The following is an 18,293-nucleotide window of genomic DNA, read 5'->3' as shown; positions in this document are numbered from 1 at the left end:
AGCCAAGACGGTCTTGAAACTATTTTGGAGAGAGCACCGTAGGCCACGCACACTACCATGCTCTGAATGTCAACGATGACCAATGACTGAAAGATGCCTATATTATGTTAACGCTACCGGAAATTTCAACTTGCAACCTTTGTTAGTCTTACTAATGACTCAACTGACTGTGTCAAAATCTCCTGAGAGTTTTATGGTAAAAAAAAATAGGGCTCTCCCAAGTGGTGCAGAGGTCTAAGCAGTGCTAGCTGTGCCACTAGAGATTCTGGGTTCGAGTCCAGGCTCTGTCACAGCAGGCCGCAACCGGGAGACCCACGGGGCGGTGCACAATTGGCCCAGCGTTGTCCGGGTTACGGGAGAGCTTGGCCAGCAGGGATGTCCTTGTCCCATCGCACACTAGCGACTCCTGTGGTGGGCCGGGCGCAGCGCACGCTGACAGGGTTGCCAGGTGTACAGGTGTACAGGCACTGTGTCAAAGAAGTAGTGCGGTTTGGTTGGGATTCGGAGGACGCATGGCTCTCAACCTTCGCCTCTCCCGAGTCCTTTCAGGAGTTGCAGCGATGAGACAAAACTGTAACTACCAATTGGATACAACGAAATCGGGGAGAAAAAGGGGTAAACATTTTTTTTTTTAAATCAACATACACAAAAATGAACACATAAAAATATATACAAAAAAAAAAAAAGCTTTTTCCAGACAAACATTTCCTTAATGAACTAATTCCTATTAGTGATGAGTTCAATGCTATGATCCGCAAACAGAAAAATAGTCAATTCTAGCCCTGCACAATCACAACAAGTTCTGGGAAATAAATATGTCTGGGATGTCTGTCTGAAAGCAAAGGTTAAGGGCTCTTTTGTATGAAAATGATTTCCATGAAAATAATCAGAAAAAGCACAAGGACAACAATCCAAGTCAACCTGCAGTTCTACCAAGTGGAGTCTTTCAAAAGTGTTTTCAAATTGAGCGAATATGTTTCCCCAAAGCTATTAATGAGGGGAGAGGTCAGGGGAAAATGGTATGAATCAGCTAATTGTATTAACCTTGACTCGCATGGTCTTGTATTTGTATTCTTGAATTGTGTCGCATAAATGCCTAAAAACACTTAGATGCATTTAGGACAAAATGATATTCTGATATTGTCTGACGTGTTAATAAAATAAAACCATTTGGTTGCTAGAGAACGAGAGCAAGAAATGCTTCAACCTCGGTGCTAGAAACTGCCATATAAACAACCTTGCTCAACTGCTATCATCCTGCACATCACATTTCTTAACGTTAGGCAATATAAAACTGCTATTGTTTTTGGAAATCAGGGGTATTTGTTTGGGATATTTGTGTCCTTCGAGAAGTTTACCTATGCTTCAAGAAATAGATTCTACCACTTTGGGAAAATATGGCAACCCTTCCTGGTCTATATGGAAACGAGTCCATTGGGGTTGGTGGACGTGAGCTTGTAGATCGATGTAGCTATTGTCTCTCTGTAATGTACTGTTTCTACTGCTTTGTGTATATGTTGGCATCTCTCGTCATTCGTCTTATTTAGTCTTTATTAGGATTATTACAATTCTAATTCAACGCATTTATTATTTGTATTTTGTTTTCATTTACTTTTAATATGGGGGGGGGGGGGGGTTGCTTTACCTTTTGTCATAGTACTTACTCTTGCTGTGTTGTATTGTTCTGTTGTTGAATAATTGAAAAAATCATAAAAAAACAAAAAAAGGTGCACTTAAAGGAAGACTTTGATGATGGTATAAATGGGCTCAATTCCATTTCAATTCAGGAAGTACACAGAAGTTCCAATTATCTTCAATTAGGAAAACGTTGAATTGGAATTTGGTTTATTTTCTGAATTGACTGGAATTGAAATGGAATTGACCCCAACCCAGCAGTATATTCCTTACATAGCTCTCCTAACAGGTGAAGGTGTTTGAATACAGTTCAGCAGCCCTACAGGGATTACGTTGGATGACTGACAAATGTGAGTACAGACTTTATTGTTCATTCGTTCTCTGTGATATACTGATTTGACAAGAAATAATGACAGAACAAGACTGAAAACACACTGGGAAAAAAAAATCTGGGAATTGAACGGAGGGCAAACAGAAGAAAGAAAAACACACTGATATTCTCAGAAGGCACGACAACCAAAACAAAAACTCTGTGATAAATAAATACATGGCCAGTGCTTGTGAGTTGCCTCTTGTTTCTTTTCAGGAACTCTTTTCGGCCCAAATACTTTCAACTCTGTGTCCTGTGTGTGTGTGTGTGTGTGTAGGTCCTGTAGTCACCTTCTGCAGAGGGAGAATCACCCGGGCTTACAGTACCTCATACGGTGGCTCAAGGGCGCGGCCTATCTGCCATACAGCAGAATGCAAACATGAAAATCTCCCGATGCAGAGCCAGCCATCCATCCACTCACACGAGGCAGGTTCATTACTATGGGAGAGTCAAACTGGTTGCACTGCCAAGGTTATGTTCTTTAACGGGAGGAAGAAAGGAACAGACTGAAGTTCTGCAACTTAAAATTCATATCAGACTAGAGTTCCAACTGGGATTTACATAAAAAGGGAAAGGCATATTTGGATTGAGACCAATTAAGGTACTGTATCCTGTAGGATGATCTTTTCCACACATCTACACCCCTCAGAAACGGTACTTTACGGTACATATGACAAAGAACTAAGGGTCCAAACTGGAACACCTTTGTTGGTGTGTTTATCACAGCTACAGCAGCTGATATTCTACTGTTCTTCATACGGTATTAGGGCCAGAAACATACAGCCATAAAGACAATGTAATCCTTTTCCAACACAAGAATTTGAAAAAATAAAATAAAATAACATCTCACTATTCATATCATATTGCGAGTCTTGTTTCCAGCCCTCATCTCTCATTTCACTATCCCCATCTCAACTAAACACACGGTTGTGGTGGCTGTGGTCAATCCCCCCCTCCATCCCCACTCTACTCGTCTCCATTCCCCCCTAGACAAAAGCCTTGCTGTCCTACTGACAGGCAGATGGGACGACCAGCTGACATCCCGGGTCGGGCCGTTTCATGTTCCCCGGGCGTGCTAAACGCGCGGGCGTCCTGTCCGTGGGCACGGGGCTGCCGAGGAGGAAACTCTTTTGAGGGGCCGAGGGGGTAAGCGTGGGGAGCCGCTCCTCAGGGCGACCAGGAGAGCAAACAGAGGGGACAGACGGAGACGCCTAATAATGTGTTTCTGAGCGTGTGTAAAGTATGTGTGTGTGTGTATATATCAAAATATATGGAAAGGGGTTAGTAACATAATTTAGCCCTGAACACATGACTGCATACTAGCCTACTAGCCTTACTAGCCCTCTGCATACTAGCCTTCACATGCAACAAACACACATGAAAGCTGCTAGACGAAAGTGTCTTGGTTCCCCATCACAGAGCTATGATGCTCTCCACTGACCTACATCCACTGGTGTACCCAACGACACGTATCAATATGCTGATCGCACTGCATCTCTCTGTCCTTACCCCATCTCTTACTCCCCAACCCCCCCCCCCCCCCCCCCCCCCCATGCGTAATTATACATTTTACTCTTTTCCACTGTTTTGACTAGCGTCAATCTACTGTCTGTCATCAATGTGTCACTGGCATCACAGGACTAATATTTCTGATCCGGGTCCCGGGTGACGAGGTGGCACACTTCTCCCGCAATGACTCTCCTTTACTTCATTTCTCTCCCCCCACGTCTCTTTTTTAATATTTTAGCACGTCAGATGTAGCAAGTCTTTAAAGCGCCCATGGGGGCCCCGAGTCCTCACTTTTGTCTCCCATTTCCTTCTGAAAGACTTTCTTTATGTGCAACCCCGCTCATCCCAGTTGTTTTCTGAGCCCTCTCCCTGTCTCTCCCTGTCTCTCCCTGTCTCTCCCTGTCTCTCCCTGTCTCTCCCTGTCGCTCCCTGTCGCTCCCTGTCGCTCCCTGTCGCTCCCTGTCTCTCCCTCCATATCACTCAGAGGTCAGCATTTCACTTTCTGTTGTGCGAACAGGGAGGTGTCTTTATAGAGGTTGTAACCTCAAAATAGTAGAAAATAAGCTGCTTTTTGATTTGACATCGGAGTTCTACCATTTTAAAGGTGCTTTGCTGATACTTTGAGATAAGGCTTCATTATAAACAATTACTACGATATATCTAACATGTTTACTACGATATATCTAACATGTTTACTAACAATTACTACGATATATCTAACATGTTTACTAATAATTACTACCATGTATATCTAACATGTTTACTAACAATTACTACTATATTTCTAACATGTTTTTACTAACAATTACTGCTATATATCTAACATGTTTACTAACAATTACTACTATATTTCTAACATGTTTTTACTAACAATTACTGCTATATATCTAACATGTTTACTAACAATTACTACTATATAGCTAACGTGTTTACTAACAATTACTGCTATATAGCTAACATGTTTACTAACAATAATTAATCTTAAGGTGAATTATGAGCACGTTTTTTTTTTCTTTTTTTCATCAAATCATTTTTGTTTGTTATTAATGAAATATATATATATATGAAAACAGTTTTCATACTTTTATAACTTGTAATGGAACTATTCAAAAGTACAGAAATGTGCGTTGTTAATTGATCGAAATGTGTCTTTAAACATTGTGGTATTCATGTTTACATCATTTAAGACATTTCAATTTAATGGATGATTTGTTGACCTTCCAATGGGCTTCATTATTAATCTTGTAATGTTGCCTTCTGTACTTAAGAAGGAATAAATCTTTACTATTGCAACGCCGCGAACGAAGCAGAAAATGCTCAGAGGTCTTTCCCTCCTTCCAGTCTGAGCCTCGGCTAATAATTACGTCAAGACTAGTTATGCTGATAGAAAGCCTGCTCTTTGCTGAAGCTAATCATTTCTACTTAAGGTCTGATTACTGTAGATCCACCGCTTTCTCCTAACACCATTGAACCCTGTTAGCTCTTAGCGTCCACTGTGCAGACAAAACTGTCTGCTAACAGGATGCTATGCTAGCAGTGCTAAAGGAACTAACTGAAGCAGAAAGTTCTCTCTTCACATTTCTGTGGACTATCTATCGCAACTGGGCACTTTAATTTCTCACAAACATCTCACGAGCTTCATTCTGATACGGCCGCCATCAAATGGGTCCACTTAACTTGAGCTAACATCGCAAGTCGGATTCTTGCGGCAAACACCTGCGGACTCACAGACAGACAAGCGAATGCGCAGATGAACCCCACACACTCTCTCGAGTCTGTTGGTTGAGCTCTTGCATTGAGGGGTCTGTATGCAGGCTGGCCATTGTGTCAGGTCGGGGCCTTTGTCTGTGCAGGCTGAAACCAGCGATTGCGCCTTAGCTAGCACAGTTCAAGCGTAAACACTTTTTGTGTGCCACAATAAACACTGTTGCCAGTAGACCCCTAAATCCATGGAACAGCTGAGTCCTAGGGTGTCCAAGATAATGGCAATTTATTGCAATGTGAGGCTTTCTCATAGCCCACCCCCCAATAGTTTCCCCCCTCAAACCGATTAAAATTAAGCCGTAAACATGTGAGAATGGAATTAGCACATTTAGCGAGTCTCCTCTTCCCACATCGCATTTTCTCTCTGGAGTGGCTGATCCCGGCAGCCAAACGCGGGTGCAAATTTTAATGACTCGCGTCGTTTTTGAAGTCCACATGAAAAAAGCGGCGCCCGCCGTTTGTGGCGGCGCTAGATATGGCAAGGCCGCGGCCGGGGGGGGGGGGGTACACGCCGCAAACCCGGACTCGGGCTCCTCGATAGGATCGGTGTCATTTTCCTCTTCATGATAAGACGCCTCGCTGACAAGGCCCGATTAGGAGAGAAAAAAATCCTTATTACGAGACCTTTCATCCTCCGGGGGTGGTTACCGATAAACAGCTCGCCCGTGGGTAGGTTTAGTGAAAGCAAAATGTTAGGCTATACGTTAAGGCGTATATGTTGGAAATACAGTTTTGGGCTGTGTGTGTGTATATTTCTTACTTCCTTGATACAAAATACATACATTTCCCCCGAAAATATATTTCATAAAAGGCCTCCTTCGTGCATAACTGTAAACTGAAGCTGTGAAATATTTAAGTCCCAGCTCTCAGGGCCATGAATCAAACCATTATCAAATAACTTCCTATTCTTTTTGAAACAACACAGCATTCAGATTTTATCAGACTACAAAAAAACTAAAGTTATTTAATATGCTATACCTTCAGGAAATCCACTTTAGCAAACTGTCCTTATAAAAGACAAATGAATAAGAACATACTGAAATATTCAATTACACTCTGCCACAGAGTGAATAAACTGAAGCAGAAGTGTACAAAGAACCAAAAAGGGATCTTCACAATGCATTTGTAAATTATGTAAATACATTGCATTAATCAATTTAGAAAATTAACTGCTTCTTGCATAAACTTATAATTTTGTATTTTGGATATGATACAAAATTAATTTAGAGCAAATATTTGGGTAAATACAACAACTAACCCCTATGAAGCCCTTTCTCCATACAATGATATGCAGGCCTAAGCTAGAGACAAAGGACCATGTAAACAACAATTATACAAATTAAGTTATTCAAACTATAACAACATATTTTGTGACTAACACATTATATACTTTTGTTCCTTATGAAGTAAAAAATGGAACATCTATTCTGACCACTTACCAGTAGATTTAGATGTATTTGTCTTTGTTTCATTTGCCCAAGAACTAGATATGATATAATGATGCTAAATGACATTGACAGATATCATTTCAGGTTTGTATTTTTTATTTTGTCTTCTGTTACCTAATAGCACGAAAAACAGTCAACATGGGCTATAAATGTGTTTCGAATCATGAGAAAACAAGAAAAACATCTTTAATAAAAGCCAGATCCTAAAAATACTTCTAGGTATCGCTAAATATAGCTTGTTAAGTCATTTACTATGTGCTTAGCCACAAGGTTTTTGAAGCGCAAGCATCACTTTGGTGGCTAAACACCAAAAGAAAGATGAATTCTGATCTGAAGACAGAGCGGGGAGAAATGAAGAGTGAAAATAGAAAGACTAAGATGGAAAGGAAGAGATGGAGTGCGAGCCGGGGACAAGCGTGTGCCATGTTCTGGGGCACTCCAGCATCCATGGACTCACAGCAAGGCTCAAAGTCATGCTCTGCTTCAAACGGTAGCCCAGGAGTTAAGGTTCACAAAAGATATTTATTTTTTCATCCGATCATTTATCCATTTATTTCTCCGTGCTCTGACGCTAGAGCCGTGTTCGATGACGGCGCTCTCTCCCTCCTTCCCCCTCTCCCCCTCGTTTTAATACCGCTGCAGTTGGAAATCAAAACCGCCCTAAAAACAAATTGACGTACTCTAATATAGTCGTCACCTTATCACAGGGTCCTTGCGCGTCTGCCTTGGTGACAACGGCAGGGCTGCTTAAGCTTAGCCCACCATGTCTGCCTACTGCATTGTTGGTCGCTTCAATGATTTATCACAAAAAAGAGAGGGTGGGAGGGAGGGGAAGAAAGGGCTGTCGATTGAGTCATTGGCACCTTTGATTGACAAGGTCTAATCAGCTCATCTCTGTGCTAATAAAATTGATGGCCTGCAGTGCTGTTCTCTACCTGGCACAGCGTGAACTTTGGGCTGCCGAGGGGCCCCCAGGGGTCAGGCCCCGACCCTCTCAGCTTATCTAAACAGGGCTGAAATCAATCCCTAATGGTCTGTTTTCATTTTCCCCCATCGATCTGGGGCCCTCATCACCGGGGCCATGAGCTGAGGAGCCTCATCGCTGGCCCCTTGAAAATGCAAAGATGTCTTTTTTTGACGACGACAACGTTGTTTGTTTGACTGCTGAGCTTCAAAGAGGAAAAGAGCCAAGATTAGAGCCGTCTGTTTATTCCAAAAGTGTCTCCTTAACCCTGTCAGTTTTACTTACAAATGTCAATAAAAAAATAAAGGTCCGCCAAAGCAAAAACCTGATAAAATGAATTTATATGAATGCTGTTAGTACAGACATCGTTTGCTCAGCGAGAAATCAATATCCAGTGACAACTGTGTGGCGTTTTGGACAGCAACTAAGTGAGCTTTTTTACAGTATTATAGACATTATGTCCTGGGATTTCCACTAATCTTCTATGTAGAAGAACCCCTTACCTTCTACGGACTCCTGTGTTGCTTGTGAGCATCACAGCGGTCTAAGGCATTGCATCTCAGTGCTACAGACACCCTGGTTCGATTCCAGGCCGTATCACAACCGGCCGTGATTGGGAGTCCCATAGGGCGGCGCACAACTGGCCAAGCGTCGTCCGGGTTTGGCCGGTGTAGGCCGTCATTGTAAATAAGAACTTGTTCTTAACTGACTTGCCTAGTTAAATTTTTAAGAAGGTTTTAAAAATATGTATTACAAATATTGAAAAAATTTAGCAAAATGTGTGTTCGTGAGAGTCTCAGCTTTTAATAGTTAGTAGCTCAAACCATTTGGACTACATACATTTCTATAAAACGACCCAGCCCCGGGATCCTTCAAGACCCACCCTTATCTCACAAACACCGCTGCAGCTCAGCCTCCGTTAATAACACAGACAAACAGTTGGCATCTACAGATGCAGAAGAACTAGAGAAATCAAATACTACAACCCACAAGTCTGTAGCTCAAACACACAGTTTAAAAAAACGGTTAGAAGCCCAAACAAACGCGCCAGCGTTACGGTGGGACTGATTGGGTTAAAGGGATAGTTTGAGATTTTGGCATCACCATTTTTTTTCTCCTTGTACATACCCAGAGTCAGATGAACTGATTCTCTGTCTCTGCCACCAGTTTGAATGAAGGTCGTTTCTGGAGGGAATGCTAACTAGCGTTAGCACAATGACTAGAGATCACTCCGGGTTAGTAGAATTTGGGGGGGAAATGTAACTTACATTATTACTTCAAAACAAAAAAGTGTTCCATCCAACAAATGTACACAGTTTCAGGATATAAAGACTCACAGGAGCATCTCAAGTTCAAAACAGTCTAACGGTATTCTTCTTTCATTTCTCAAATGATTCTTTCCCAGATTCTTTATTAGGTCAATTATCAATTGAGTATGCACGTGTTGTGTATAGATATGTGTATGTGTTTGTCCTTCAAACGAAGCCAGTATACTGTCTTAATCTCCCCTCAGTAAACACAACTCTGCCTTTTACCTCTCCAACTGATTCAAATCAAGGGGAGACAACTCGTCAGTACATATTAAATGTTTAATCTGACATGCCATCGATCTCTAAACATGCCCAATCAGACCCCGCTCACAGCTTCACAAAGTCAAATCAGAATCTGACACCTCTTTGGAGTCAGTCTGGCCTCCTTCCATTGAGGGCTTGCAGACAACCCTGCTGAAAATGCTGTTAAATTGGCTAACTACATGCCCTCCTCCTGTACTTTAACAGGCAAGCCCTTGTGTCTGCATGTTCATACGTGCCTCGTAAGTCAGCGCCCTCCTCTAATGAACTTCTATACTTTATTTATGAGACAAACAGAGGCTGGTTCTTAAGGGTGCGTTTGATAAATACCCCGGCATGTCCACAGAGCCCTCTCAATATCCCTCAAAGGGCCTTCAGTGTTCCTGGCAAGCCTGCGCTTTGCTAAATATGAGAAAGAAAGAAGGAAAGAAAGAAAGAAGGAAAGAAAGAAGGGGAATGAGAGAGAGAAAGAGAGAGAGAGAGAGAGGGAGCGAGAGAGAATGAGAGAGAGAGAGAGGGAGCGAGAGAGAATGAGAGAGAGAGAGAAAGAACGAGAGAGAGAGAGAGAACGAGAGAGAAAGACAGAGGGAATGAGAGAGAGAGAGGGAATGAGAGAGCGAGAACGAGAGAGAAGAAAACTGAGCTAAAATTCTAAAAGATTTACCATCTCAAAGAGCGAGAGAGACTTCTTTCCACAGGGCCATGGGGTAAGACAGGTATACAGCTTAAGCCCCACCCTCTTCAACATATATATAAACTATTTGGCGAGGACACAAGAACAGACTGCAGCACCCGGCCTCATCCTACTAGAATCTGAAGTTAAATGTCGACTGTTTGCTGATGATCTGGTGATTCTGTCCACAACCAAGAAGGGCCTACAGCAGCACCTAGATCTGTGGCACAGATTCTGTCAGACCTGGGCCCTGACAGTAAATCTCAGTAAGACAAAAATAATGGTGTTAAAAAAAGGTCCAGTTGCCAGGATCACAAAAAACTATACATACCTCGGCCTAACCGTCAGCGCCACAGGTATCTTCCACAAAGCTGTGAATGATCTGTGAGACAAGGCAAGAAGGGCCTTCTTCAAAAGGAACATCAAATTCGACATAATTAGGATCTGGCTAAAAATACTTGAATCAGTTATAGAACCCATTTCCCTTTATGGTTGTGAGGTCTGGGATCCGCCCACCAACCAATAATCCACAAAATGGGCCAAACACAAAAATATCCTCAGTGTACAATGTAAAACACCAAATAACGCAGAATTAGGCCGATTCCCGTTGATAATCAAAATCCAGAAAAGAGACGTTAAATTCTACAACCACCTAAAATGATGCAATTCCCAAACCTTCCATAACAAAGCAATCACCTACAGAGAGATGAACCTGGAGAAGAGTCCCCTAAGCAAGCTGGTCCTGGGGCTCTGTTCACAAACACAAACAGACCCCATAGAGTAACACAATTAGACCCAACCAAATCATGAGAAAACTAAAAAGATAATTATTTCCTGTGTCAAGTAATAAACATTCTAGTTTGCTGTGTTTTTTTGTGTTATCTGGCACACATAAATACAACCTATATTTATGTTTATTTATGTTCCCTTTTGTACTTTAACTATTGGCACATCATATGACATTTGAAATGTCTTTATTCTTCTGGAACTTTTGTGAGTGTAATGTTTACTGTTAATTATCTTTCCCATGCCAATAAATCCCTTAAATTGAAAGAGAAAAATGATATTCTGTTAAGATCTGTTAAGATTCACCATCTCGAAAAGCTCTTCTTTTATAAAAGTGACCTCATGGTACACTGGCATTTTGTGATTTGTGGTCATTAAGTGGAATGTTATCGATGCCAAGCAGCAGTTGAAGCTCCATCTTTCTCTCTTCCTTTGTTCAGGATTTCTCTCTTTGACAGAAAAGAGAAACCTTCTTTAAAATATATTTATTACTCCGAATTGGTCAATTATAGTACCTACTGTATGGGGCATAATTATATATTGTGTGGATTTGGAAGGTAACTTTGAACTATTGTGAAATAGCTTCATTAACTGTTCTTCACTAAGAGTGGTTTTATTAGCCTCTTGAGTAGAGTTCAGGTTTCTGGTAACAAAGTCTATTTACAACCAGAGTGAGTTGTTGATTGGACAACTCTTCTGCACAAATTATTATTCTTTAACCCTTTGTAGACAATACACCCCTACATTCAACATTTCAAAGTGTATCCTATAACAGTTTACATTTACATTTTAGTCATTTGGCAGACACTCTTTTCCGGAGCATCTTACAGGAGAAATTCAGGTACAGTGCCTTGCTTAAGGGGACAGAGATTTTTCACTTAGTCGCTTCAGGATTCCAACCAGCGACCTTTTGGTTACTGGCACAACACTCTTAACCGATAGGCTACCCGCCGCCATATTTAACATGTAGAAATATATTCAGATCGATTAATAAAAGCCATACTCTTGTCATTATTATTATCATCATCATCAATCTCTTTTTGTTTTAAAGTGAGATAACTGAATGAGCCATTTACTCTGCCAAACAGGTGAATTGAGTGCTTGCCCAGTTCTCCTCACTGAAATACAATCAAACACAAAAAGATTTGAAAAATAATCTGAATTTCTCCACAGTATTTGATCATGTGTTGTGGTGGTGTGATTGTCCACTGATGTAAATATGCAGCACAGGGTGGTGAAGCAGGATTGGTTCACAATGCGACTGGATGCCGGATGCAGGAAAACTGGACAAAAAAGGGGTCATTCGCCCACTTCAATTCACAAACCACTTGGATGGATGACGCTTGTCAATGTTCGGGCTCTCAGTGCATATATTCTTTGTGTGTCTGGGTCCTCGACATACTGCAGCTTTTCTGTTGTTAGTAGTCTGACAGAGTTCACAACGTGTCTGTTCTGTTGCTACCTAGTTGTGTTCTGAGCGTTGGTCCTCCCTGACCGTTTGCTGTTTGAGGTTGTGCATCTGAGCGGAGGGCCGGGGACGTCAGGGGATTAAATACAATGGGGCAAAAGCTCATACCCCACCAAACCCCAAACACCCCACTGCCGGTGTGGATCTGAGCAGTGTGTGGGGGACCAGGGGCATTGATAAACAGACATTGTTCTCAGTTAGCCGCACACACAGAGCGGATGAGATGGCCACTGGCGACGAGGGGTCAGAGGGCGCGCTGCTAGCCTTTACTGTGGAAAGGACTGGGACCCAGGAGGTAGAGAACGCGGTTAGACCACAGCACATTTCTTTAACACCAACCAACGGGCATGACAAAACATCAAAACGAGCCATTCGACTGAAAGATACGACTGAATGGAATCAAAATACGGGCTGCCACAGAGTTCGACACGTTGAAAACAGGAATAGTATAAGTCTCGGAGATCATCGGAGAATCATATGAAACAACATTTTTAAGCAGAGAATGCAGATTGTATTTATGAATGTGTGAGTTCTACTTACTGAACATCAAAAGGCAGTCTGTGCACCCCTTTCTCGAATTGAATTATTAAATCTGTCGATGTCACACACACGTGCCACCCCTCTATTATAGTGTAAATTAAGAAACTTTTCAAAACTACAGCGGAAGCCAAAGAAAGCCAGTTAAAACTTCAAGAATGAGCTTTGATATCTCTCGAAGGAATACACTGTGACTCAATAATGTCAGAAAATAAAAGGACTGGTTTCAAATCCAAATGAGTCTCATTTTCCTATATATAAAAGATAAAAACAAACCTTGATCGTGAGGATAAAACCTGATTTTCTGTTCTAGAGGGCCGATTTATTTAGTGATGTTTATTGCGTTTTGATTGGTTCTCCGAATGAAGAAGTATCGGAGGAAACGCTGATGTTGTTTATTTTCAGATGAGCTACAACAACAACAAACACCTCTCACTCACAGCCAGACAGATGCATGGGAGAAGAAGAGCGCGTGCTTTTCCGGGAGCCGAACACAGAGCGGCGTAGCCCGCTCTGTCGCCCCGTACACCTCTTTCTCCCTCGCTCACCTTTGATGTGCTCCTGAAAATGTCACCAGTCGTCAAGGCGGCTGTTTAAAAAAAAATTTAAGTTCTCTTTCTCTCCACCCCGCATAAGAGTGAGACAATTTGCTGTCGCTCAATCACACACCCCACCCCCACCTCTAATTTCATAATGCCCCCTTCCCAACCAAACAGAACACATACCGGTTTCCACTGCTATCTGGTAGCCTGCGTCCAGCCTCCGAGATGACCTTTCCAGCTTCTCTGTGTTGTCCAACAGATGTGCTCTCTAAAATAAATGGGAGAAATACAAGACAGAAAACAGAAGAATAAATGATTGAGAGGGCTGGGGAAGCCGGAGAAACATCTCGACGCCGTCACGAAACACTGACCGACACTATGACCACAACAACAACAGCCCTGGCCAGAGACAATCATTGTCATGAACAACCAAGTGTGGACGGTGAAATATTGGCAACATGCATGTCGAGCTTGGGTATATATATGGCAGTTGTTACTGTTGAAATGTTTTCCAAAAATGGACAACACAGTATCTCTTCTTAATCAATATTAAAATGAGAAGCACCAGAAGGTTCCCCCACCTCATCTCGTTCAGTCTCCTGCAACTCATTACTTCACATTTAGCGTGGAGGGCAAAGTTGAGGGAGGGGAGGAAGAGCTAATTGAGATGTAATAAATGATCATTTGCAGCTTTCAAGAAGAACATTTTTAAAAAATTGTCAAGGTGACGGCTTTGGAATTAAGGAGAAAACCCTCATTAAAGTGGAAATCAAATGCATTTTACTCTCCTCGTGAAGTTGGTTATGGAACATAAGACATGTATTGCTTTCTAGAAAGTTCTACTGGTGTGGCACATGGCCGGTGAGACAGTTTAACGCCTCAGAGGACACCATATGACCATATCCTGACAATTCATTTGGAAGTGTATTGCGTAACAAGCGACTAGTAAAATGTAACATTAGCCTACAATATAATTTGTGAATCAACATAAAGCCCTAAAACAAATAGCAAAACACACAAAGAAACACCAGCACGTACTATGCAATCCTATAAAACACTGAGCAGTGACATGTTTTACACCATCAACAAATGGACACTGATCTACGCTGGGAACAATGGGACACTACACAGCTTACAGAATAGTCATACCTGTGCAATCAGCACATGTACCGCGGATGTCTCACCAGTCAGTATTGGCCACTATAATAGACAATCCTAGTATAGACGATGGTAAACCCGTACAACCATGAGTTTCAGTGTCAGAATAGATCGAACAGCATTTCAAGCCTTGCACGCAGAGTGCATTGCATGTTGGCTTATTCATTAGGTATCGACGAATGGACAAGGTTGCCCATTGAAAGTATATACTGTATACAAGTTCCAAAGGGCTACCGAGGTACTTTGTGTTTCATACTGAGCAATTTCATCATTTTTGCATTTCCATGTGCTGTGTAGACAGCAGTAGGAGTTGTTATAGGCCAACACATTTGGCATCAAGAAAATCTGTGACTTCCATGGGCGACATCCATAGCAAGCCGCTCTTCTTCTGAAAGAAATCAAAATGGTCGTTCTTCCATTCACTGCTGGCGATTCTTTCGAAGCCAAGACCAGGTCAGATCGTGCTGCATCTTGTGACTCGGAAATTAAAGAGACAGTTCACCCAACTTGACATGTAACAGTCTATGGTCAAGGCATGACAGCCGTACTGTGGTATAGTTTCCCTGGCACTGTCTCCGAATGCTAACGTTTTAGCACTTGTCAAAAGGCCCAATATTAGCATCTCTACCGTCATGTTAAAATAATCTGTAAGTGACGGTTGAGCTTCACAATCAATATGAGACAATTTCAAAATCTGTGGTAATGACGTGTGAAAAATGTCTAATATCGGTCCGTTGAAATCCTGAAAGGTTAGCATTTGACAACAGTGCCAGGGAAACTACACCACAGCACGGCTGTCATGCCTTGTCCATAGACTGTTTACATGTCAAGGAAACCAATATGTGATTTGGTAAGTTGGGTGAACTGTCCCTTTAAAAGTGACAGCATGGTCATAACAGCACATTCAACACCATTGTATTATTACATTATAAACGGTCCTTACAATCTCATGCAGATAAAGCCACGGGGGAAAAAAGGTCAGAGTCAAGGGTTTGAACCAAGGTACCACCTTGAATAGTAACCTGAACTCAAGTACGCACCTTGACCTACATAAAAGGTCATTTGTCTTGGGATTCTCCAGTCTTTCAGTGGTCAAACCTTCACTGAACCTACAAGTGTGACGTTCCGCAAGCCCAACAAGTCTACCGTAGAAGTACCATAGATCCACCACTCAGATGAACGGTAACTCTCTCTGTGAAAGGGGTTTACATTCGTTTAGAAAGGGAGGGAGGGGAGCTCTGGAATCTCTAGCTAAGCTATCAAAATATAGAAGGAAATGTTCAAAGTTTGACAAAATCAGAGAGGGGAAAACAAGGAAAACTGCCTCTGAACTTTATTTTTTTTCTCTAGCCACCTTCTCCTCACTGGTGGACAGATGTCAGTTAAATTGACAGAAATACTTCTCAATAGTTAAAGGAAGTGAGAGGACAGAGGGTCGGGGGGGTGATGGTGAGAGAGAGGGAGAAAGAGGTGGTGGGTGGCTGGGTGTGCAGTGTGATGGTGGTGTGCCTGTGCACGCCACGTGGGGAGAGAGAAGGAAGCCAGCTCGGCTTAATGAGCCCCTATGGATCAGCGGAGATGGAGGGGACGTATTGACATGCAACGCTTAAGCTAATACACCTAGACCCTGGCTGTGTGCCTCGGAGCACAAGGCAGCCGGGATACTGACAGAGTAGCTCGCTCCCCCGTTCTTCAAAGAGCTCAAGTGATTAGTATGTTATCATTACCATTCGAAACGTGATTTTCCTATTCCCTCTCGGCAAAGGTGACACGTCTCCCTGAGACGGCCAGCAGACTAGCTGTGCTGAAAAGCCACTTCAAAGCTTTTCTCCCTCTCCTCTTCCTCCATCCCTATACCTCTCTCTCTCCCTCCCTCCCGCAATCCTCCCTATCCCCCTCACTCTCCAGCCTCCCTCCCTACCCCCTCACTCTCCAGCCTCCCTCCCTACCCCCATCTCTCTCCAGCCTCCCTCCCTGACTCTCCAGCCTCCCTCCCTGACTCTCCAGCCTCCCTCCCTGACTCTCCAGCCTCCCTCCCTGACTCTCCAGCTTCCCTCCCTGACTCTCCAGCTTCCCTCCCTGACTCTCCAGCTTCCCTCCCTGACTCTCCAGCCTCCCTCCCTGTCTCTCCAGCCTCCCTCCCCTGTCTCCCATCTCTGTCTGTCTGTCTGTCTGTCTGTCTGTCTGTCTGTCTGTCTGTCTGTCTGTCTGTCTGTCTGTCTGTCTGTCTGTCTATCTCCCTCCAGCGATTCCAGCCTCCCTCCCCCTCCAGCCTCCCTCCCTCCCTCTCTCCAGCCTCAATCCCTCTCCAGCCACCCTTCCTCTCCAGCCTCCCTCCATCTCTCTTCAGCCTCCTTCCCTCCCCTCTCTCTCTCTCTCTCCAGCCTCCCTCCGTCCCTCCCGCTCTCTCTCCACCCTTCCTCCCTCCCTCCCTTCCCCTCTCCAGCCACCCTTCCTCCCTCTCTCTCCAGCCTCCCTCCCTCCTCCTCGCTCTCTCTCCCTCCAGCCCCCTCCGTCCCTCCCGAACTCTCCAGCCTCCCTCCGTCCCTCCCGCTCTCTCTCCACCCTTCCTCCCTCCCTCCCTTCCCCTCTCCATCCACCCTTCCTCCCTCTCTCCCTCCCTCCCACCTCCAGCCTCCCTCCCTCTCCAGACTCCCTCGCCAGCCTGCCTCCCTCTCTCCAGTCTCCCTCCCTTTCCCCTCTCCAGACACCCTTACTCCCTCCCTCTTGCTTCAGCCTCCCTCTCTCCAGCCTCCCTCCGTCCATCCCTCCCGCTCTCTCCAGTCTCCCTCCATCCTCCCGCTCTCTCTCCATCCCTCCTGCTCCCTCTCCATCCGTCCCTCCCGCTCTCTCTCCATCCGTCCCTCCCGCCTTCTCCAGCCTCCCTCCGTCCTTCCCGCTCTCTCCAGCCTCCCTCCGTCCTTCCCGCTCTCTCCAGCCTCCCGCTCTTTCCAGCCTCCCTCCGTCCAGCCTCCCTCCTTCCAGCCTCCCTCCATCCGTCCCTCTCGCTCTCTCCAGCCTCCCTCCGTCCTCCCTCCAGCCTCCCTCCCTCCCCCTCCCCAGCCTCCCTCTTCAGCCTCCCCCTCCCCTCCTCCCTCTCCAACATCCATCCCTCTCTCCAGCCTCCCTCCCTTCCCCCTCTCCAGCCACCCTTCCTCCCTCCCTCCCTTCCCCCTCTCAAGCCACCCTTCCTCCCTCCCCCTCCAGTCTCCCTCTCCAGCCTCCCTCCCTCTCCCTGCCTCCCTCCCTCCTCTCCAGTCTCCCTCCCTCCCTCCCTCCCCAGTCTCCCTCTCCAGTCCTCCCTCCCTTCTAGCCTCCCTCTCTCTCTCTCCGCCTTCTGTCCCTCTCGCTCTCTCTCCAGCCTCCCTCCGTCCTCCCTCCGTACCTCCCTCCCTCCCTCCCTCCAGCCTCCCTCCCTCCCCCTCCCCAGCCTCCCTCACTCCCCCCTCTCTCTTCAGCCTCCCTCCCTCCCCCTCTCCTTCAGCCTCCCCCTCCCCTCCTCCCTCTCCAACATCCATCCTCTCTCCAGCCTCCCTCCCTTCCCCCTCTCCAGCCACCTTTCCTCCCTCCCTCGCTTCCCCCTCTCAAGCCACCCTTCCTCCCTCCCCCTCCATCTCCCTCTCCACCTCCCTCTCTATCCCAGCCTCCCTCCCTCCCTCCCCAGTCTCCCGCCCTCCCTCCCAGTCTCCCTCCCTCCCTAGCCCTCCCTCCTCTCTCTCCCTCCCTCTCTCTCTCCAGTCATCTCCTCCCTCCCCCTCTCTCTCTCCAGTCTCCCTCCCTCCCTCCCCCCCTCTCTCCATCTCCCCTCCCTCCCCTCTCATCTCTCCTCTCCAGTTTCCCTCCTCCCCCCCATCTCTCTAGTCTCCCT

At 44.9% G+C, this 18,293-nt stretch overlaps 1 protein-coding gene across 6 annotated transcripts in view; it reads right to left on the bottom strand.

Moving 5' to 3' along the window:
* Window positions 1-18,293, bottom strand: part of LOC109865423 (vesicle transport through interaction with t-SNAREs homolog 1A) — a 166,746-nt gene that overhangs the window by 108,397 nt on the left and 40,056 nt on the right. For 5 of the 6 annotated variants that reach the window (XM_031799547.1, XM_031799544.1, XM_031799549.1 and 2 more), the window contains one exon: window positions 13,451-13,535. In XM_031799547.1, the coding sequence (XP_031655407.1) occupies window positions 13,451-13,535 (85 nt within the window). Of the gene's footprint in view, window positions 1-10,953; window positions 13,315-13,450; window positions 13,536-18,293 lie in introns of those variants that run through there. The other variant, XM_031799546.1, reaches the window with a different exon arrangement.

Source organism: Oncorhynchus kisutch, linkage group LG20 (assembly GCF_002021735.2).
Source record: "Oncorhynchus kisutch isolate 150728-3 linkage group LG20, Okis_V2, whole genome shotgun sequence".
Lineage (NCBI taxonomy): Eukaryota > Metazoa > Chordata > Actinopteri > Salmoniformes > Salmonidae > Oncorhynchus > Oncorhynchus kisutch.
Note: the sequence above shows the minus strand (reverse complement) of the source record. Positions and strands in the feature narration are given on the sequence as shown.